The 5,000-nt window shown below is 48.0% G+C and overlaps 1 protein-coding gene across 1 annotated transcript in view; it reads right to left on the reverse strand.

Annotated features, from left to right (window-relative positions):
- Window positions 1–5,000, reverse strand: part of LOC135113060 (uncharacterized) — an 18,972-nt gene that overhangs the window by 2,856 nt on the left and 11,116 nt on the right. The window contains exons 3-5 of the mRNA XM_064028002.1: window positions 3,431–3,655; window positions 2,298–2,438; window positions 1,527–1,793 (exon numbers count right to left, since the gene is read on the reverse strand). Of these exons, the coding sequence (XP_063884072.1) occupies window positions 1,527–1,793; window positions 2,298–2,438; window positions 3,431–3,655 (633 nt within the window). The remainder of the gene's footprint in view (window positions 1–1,526; window positions 1,794–2,297; window positions 2,439–3,430; window positions 3,656–5,000) is intronic.

A 5,000-nucleotide genomic window follows, 5' to 3' on the forward strand; every position in this document is an offset into this window, starting at 1 on the left:
TTTCGCTACGCTTAAGCTGACAATAGTTCCCGGCGCAAGAAAACACAGGGGACAAAATCAACTCTCTCTGTTTTCCTACGTCTAGCCTAACAATATTTCCATAAATAAGAAAACATATATAAGAAACAAAAAAAAAAATGTAGTTTCTCTATATATCTAAACAAACAATATATCCCAGCCTTCACCGGTGACAAAAGACGATCAAAAGACTCACAATGCGATCACAGGAGAAACAAAAGACGATCACAAGACTCGAGGGGGATCAGGAGAGGGAGAGAAGGACGGAAGGAAAACAACAACAGAATCATGAATCATTGGATCCACGTGTATCAGTTCCCGGGGATTTCCACAAAGGTTAAACTGATCAATACACACTCTGAGCTGCTCCCTGCCTGCTCTGTAATGCTCCACTCCCTCCCAAGCAACATGTACTCGTAATTAGGACAAATACCCCGATTTTTTTCTTTTTAAGGATAAATATACGTTTTCTTTAATTCATTTTTGGTTTTCTCTTTTTTTTGAGGGGGTTACTTTTAAAAGGTGTTACGTGTCTGTTTTTGGGTTGTTTGGTGGTGTTATTGTGGTTTTTAGGGTAGTGTAATAGGTAGTGTAATAGGGTAGTGGATATCATTAGGGTTTTCGTGGTTGTAGTGATAGTTTAATAGGGTCTAATGGGTGTTATTGGGGTTTTAAGTATTTTCGTGATTCTGGCAGTACTTTGATAGGGGCTTGTGGATGTTACTGGGGTTTTCAAGGGTGTTTCCACGATTCAAGATACATTAATAACCTACAGTGGAAGTTATCGGGGATTTTTCAAGTGTTTCCACGATTCTAGTGACAGTTTAACATGCTCTAGTGGAAGATGACGAGGTATATAAATGCTTCAATGGCTCTAGCGATAGTTTAACAAGCTGTAATGGAAGAAGTTATCAAGATTAATCGCCAAGGGTCTTTTCATAAGGAGGTAACAACTGGTAACACTTCTGGAACATCAATATTGAAACAGACAAGAGGACCTGACCGAAGGAAGTGTTTTTTTCATTACCATTGTTCATCTTCCTCCAGGTCACGTGATTCGAGAGTCAAGGTAGTGCAGTTTCGTTTCCCCGCTATTCTTGTTCCGCCCGTTAGTCTGAAACGTGGCGTGTCTGGAGTAGCGAGAGAGAGAGAGAGAGAGAGAGAGAGAGAGAGAGAGAGAGAGAGAGAGAGAGAGAGAGAGAGAGAGAGAGAGAGCTGCTGATGTGGGATTGATGTGGGGAGAGTTGCTGTTGTTGTTGTTGTTGTTGTGGTTGTGGGGATGATGGTGGTGGCGGTGGTGGTATTTGTTTGGTTGCTTGGTTGGTTTTTTATTGTTGTTGTTGTTGTTGTTGCTGTTGTTGTTGCTGCTGTAGTTATTGTTATCACTACTACTACTACTACTACTACTACTACTACTATATCACCACCACCACCACCACCACTATTAATACCACTCCTACTACTACAACTCCAAGACCACCACCACCACGACCACCACCACCACCCACCTTTCTCCTCCTCGTGCACAGATTCAACAGCAAGGACAGCGTTGCCCCTAGTCTCGCCGCCCACACCACTACCACGCCCAGGTAGACTAGGAGGCCCACCACACTGTAGAATACGCCCGCAGCCCGCCCGGCGTCAGTGGCTGCCTGGAGGCCTCCCGTGGTGGTGACGAGGCAGAAGGAGTACACAAGAGCGGTGGGGAGAGTCCAGGGAAGGGGCGGCGGCGGTTCCTCCCTTGTCCACACTGCGCTGCGTTCGAAGTGGCCGACCTGGGGGTGATGGGAGGATCTTGGGGTCATTTGCGGGTGATGGGGCTTGTCTGGGGGTGATGGGGCTTGTCTGGAGGGTGATGGGGCTTGTCTGAGAGTGATGGGGCTTGTCTGAGAGTGATGGGGCTTGTGTGGGGGTGATGGGGCTTGTCTGAGGGTGATGGGGCTTGCCTGAAGGTGATGGGGCTTGTCTGGGGAGATTTGGGCTGATAAATACTGATCTGGCGATGATGGGGCTCGTTTGGGACTGATTTGGGACTGATGGGCTTGTTTGGGGCTGATCTAGAGCTGATTTGGGAAGTCTAGGGTCTGATAGAGGGATTATAAGGTCTGTCTGGGACTGATAACGGGTGATAATGCTTGTTTGGGGCTAATTTGGGCCTGATAAGAGGGTCATAAAGTCTGTTTTGGGATAATAACCTCTAAATAGTTTACTTGAGGTCTCCTAAGTGCTACAGGGGTCTGGTGGGGGCTGATTAAAAGGACTGGCGTGTCGCTACCTACCGGGAACCCGTGGGCGTGGCGCAGCACCAGGGCGTGGTAGCGGGCGGTCAGGTCGTACAGCTGGTGGCGCCACTCTGTCATCAGCGTACGGTTGAATCTCTCTACGTCCTTCTCCGTCGGTAGAGGCCCGCCGCCCGCCTGCTGTAGGAGGGAGGGCGGTTAGACGGGTGTGGGGTTGTGGTGGTGGTAGTAGTAGCAGTAGTAGTAGTAGTAGTTGTTGTTGTTATCGTTATTTACTTCTACTACTACTCTACTACTACTACTACTACTACTACTACTACTATAACTTCCATTCCCATTACCATACACACACATACACACACACACACACACACACACACACACACACACACACACACACACACACACACAAACACACACACACACACACATCTCCATTGTAAAACACACGCAGCATTAAATATAGATACACAATCATCCCACACAAACATAACCCAACCCTGGACACTATAAATAAACACACACACACACACACGCACACACACACACACACGCACACACAAACTTAGCAACACCCAATCCTTAATTTTTTTTCCCCTTTTTTTTCTTTCCTCACCTAAACTCAACACCTTTCAAAACATTTCTTCCTTTTCCCTTTCCTAACCTCAACACAAACACTTTTTTCTCTTGACAGACCCAGCATCTCCCCACTCCCTTCCCCCTCAAACTCTAAAACCTACAAATTTCTCTCTTCTCTCCCAAACAAGACAACCTTTTTATCCCTCCCTAGTCCTGAACTCCCCGTCAGAAGCTTATTTTTCCTCCCCAAACCTCCCCAAAGTCGATTCCTTGCCTTCCCCAGCACTTAACATCCCTAGTTCTCTTTCCCCTTGTAATCCTCAACATCCCAGCGCTGTTTCCCCTTCCATTCCCCACAATTTTCCAGCTCTCGCCCCCTCCCAACCTCAACATTTTTCATTTCCAGCTACAGTGCCACCATTCCCCTGCCAGACCCCATCCCTACCCAAGCTGTTTCTCTCCCGACCCATTAACACCCTCTGTTCCTTATAAACACACCATCCTCACTCTTTCCCTCGCAACACCACCACCACCACAAGACAACCCCAGATCCACCACTACCACCAACACCACAACACCACAACACCACCAACCTGGAAGGCCCTCAACGCAGCCTGCATCTTGGGCGTGGTGATGACAAGTTTTATGATAACATCTAGACTCTTGTGCAACACCAGCGTTAGGGAGGCGTTCAGGAGTTTGTCCACTACCTCCTCCCTTGTTTTGGTCATCACAGTGTCTCGGGGCGTGCCAGGAAGGACAATGGCGCTGTGGGTCACCTCCACGGCCCCCTCACCGCCTCCCCCGGGGCCCTCCAGCTGGGGATGTGAAGGAGAGGCTAGTTAAAGATGCAGTGAGGATGGGAAAGGGTTAAGTAAAATGTGGGGATGTAGGGAAGGGGAAAAGGGTTAGATAGTGGGAGGAAGGGTTAATTTGGGATGTGGGAAGGGGAGGAAGGGTTAGTCTTGGGTGGGGGGAGGAAAGGGGGATCTCTCTCTCTCTCTCTCTCTCTCTCTCTCTCTCTCTCTCTCTCTCTCTCTCTCTCTCTCTCTCTCTCTCTCTCTCTTCACCTTACTGACCTTTCTCTCCATCCCTCTACCTTTCCTCCACCTCTTTCTCTTTTCCTCCACCTCCCCTCATTCCCTCCATCTCTCCAGTCTTTCCATCTCTCCTCCATCTTCTCTACCTTTCCTCCAGTCTCTCTCCACCTTCCCTCCATCATCCCTCCACATCACAAACCATTCCTCCACCTCCACAGCCTTTCCTCCACCTTTTTCCTCCAGTCTCTCCATCTTCCCTTCACCTTTTCCTCCAGTCTCTCCACCTTACCTCCACTTTCCCTCCACCTTAGTAACCTTTTACCTCCACTCTTCCTCCACCTGCAAGGTCGAGGCCCTCTCATCGATTAGGGAGGGAGAGAAGGGAGGGAGGGAAAGGAGGGGGGGGAGGGAAGGGAGGGAGGGGAGGAAGGGAGGGGAAAAGAGGGAAGAAGGAAAAGCAAGATACAAAAATAGGAATAAAACTTGTGTGTGTGTGTGTGTGTGTGTGTGTGTGTGTGTGTGTGTGTGTGTGTGTGTGTGTGTGTGTGTGTGTGTGCGTGTGTGCGTGTGTGCGTGGTTTAATGTAAGACACACAGAAGTAATGAGTGATGAACAAGGGGAAGTGGTAAGAGAGGGGAAGAAAGAGGGGAAGAGAGAGAGAGAGAGAGAGAGAGGGGAAGGGAGACGGAGAGAGAGAGAGAAAGAGAGGAGGGAAGGGAGAGAGACAGAGAGGAAGGGAGAAGAGGAAAAAAAAGAAAAAGGATAGATAAGAAGAAAGGCGAAGAAAGAGAAAGAGAGAGAGAGAGAGAGGGGAAGGGGAGGAAGACGAAGGAGAAAGAGGAAGAGAGAGAAAAGAATAAAGCGAGGGAGAAGAAGGAAGAGAAGAACGGAGAAAGAAAACAAGATTAAGAAAGAATGAAGAGGGAGGAGGAGGAAGAAATAGAAGATAAATAAAAAGAAATAAAGGAGGAAGAGAGAAAGAGGAAGGAGAAATAAGAGAGAGGAAGAAGGGGAAGGAAGAGAAGAAGATTGAAGAAAGAAGAGAAGATAAAGGAAGAGAAGGAGGAGGGAGGAAGAAACTGATGATAAAGAAGAGAAGGGAAAAGATGGAAGATAGATAAGA

This window comes from Scylla paramamosain, chromosome 25 (assembly GCF_035594125.1).
Source record: "Scylla paramamosain isolate STU-SP2022 chromosome 25, ASM3559412v1, whole genome shotgun sequence".
NCBI lineage: Eukaryota > Metazoa > Arthropoda > Malacostraca > Decapoda > Portunidae > Scylla > Scylla paramamosain.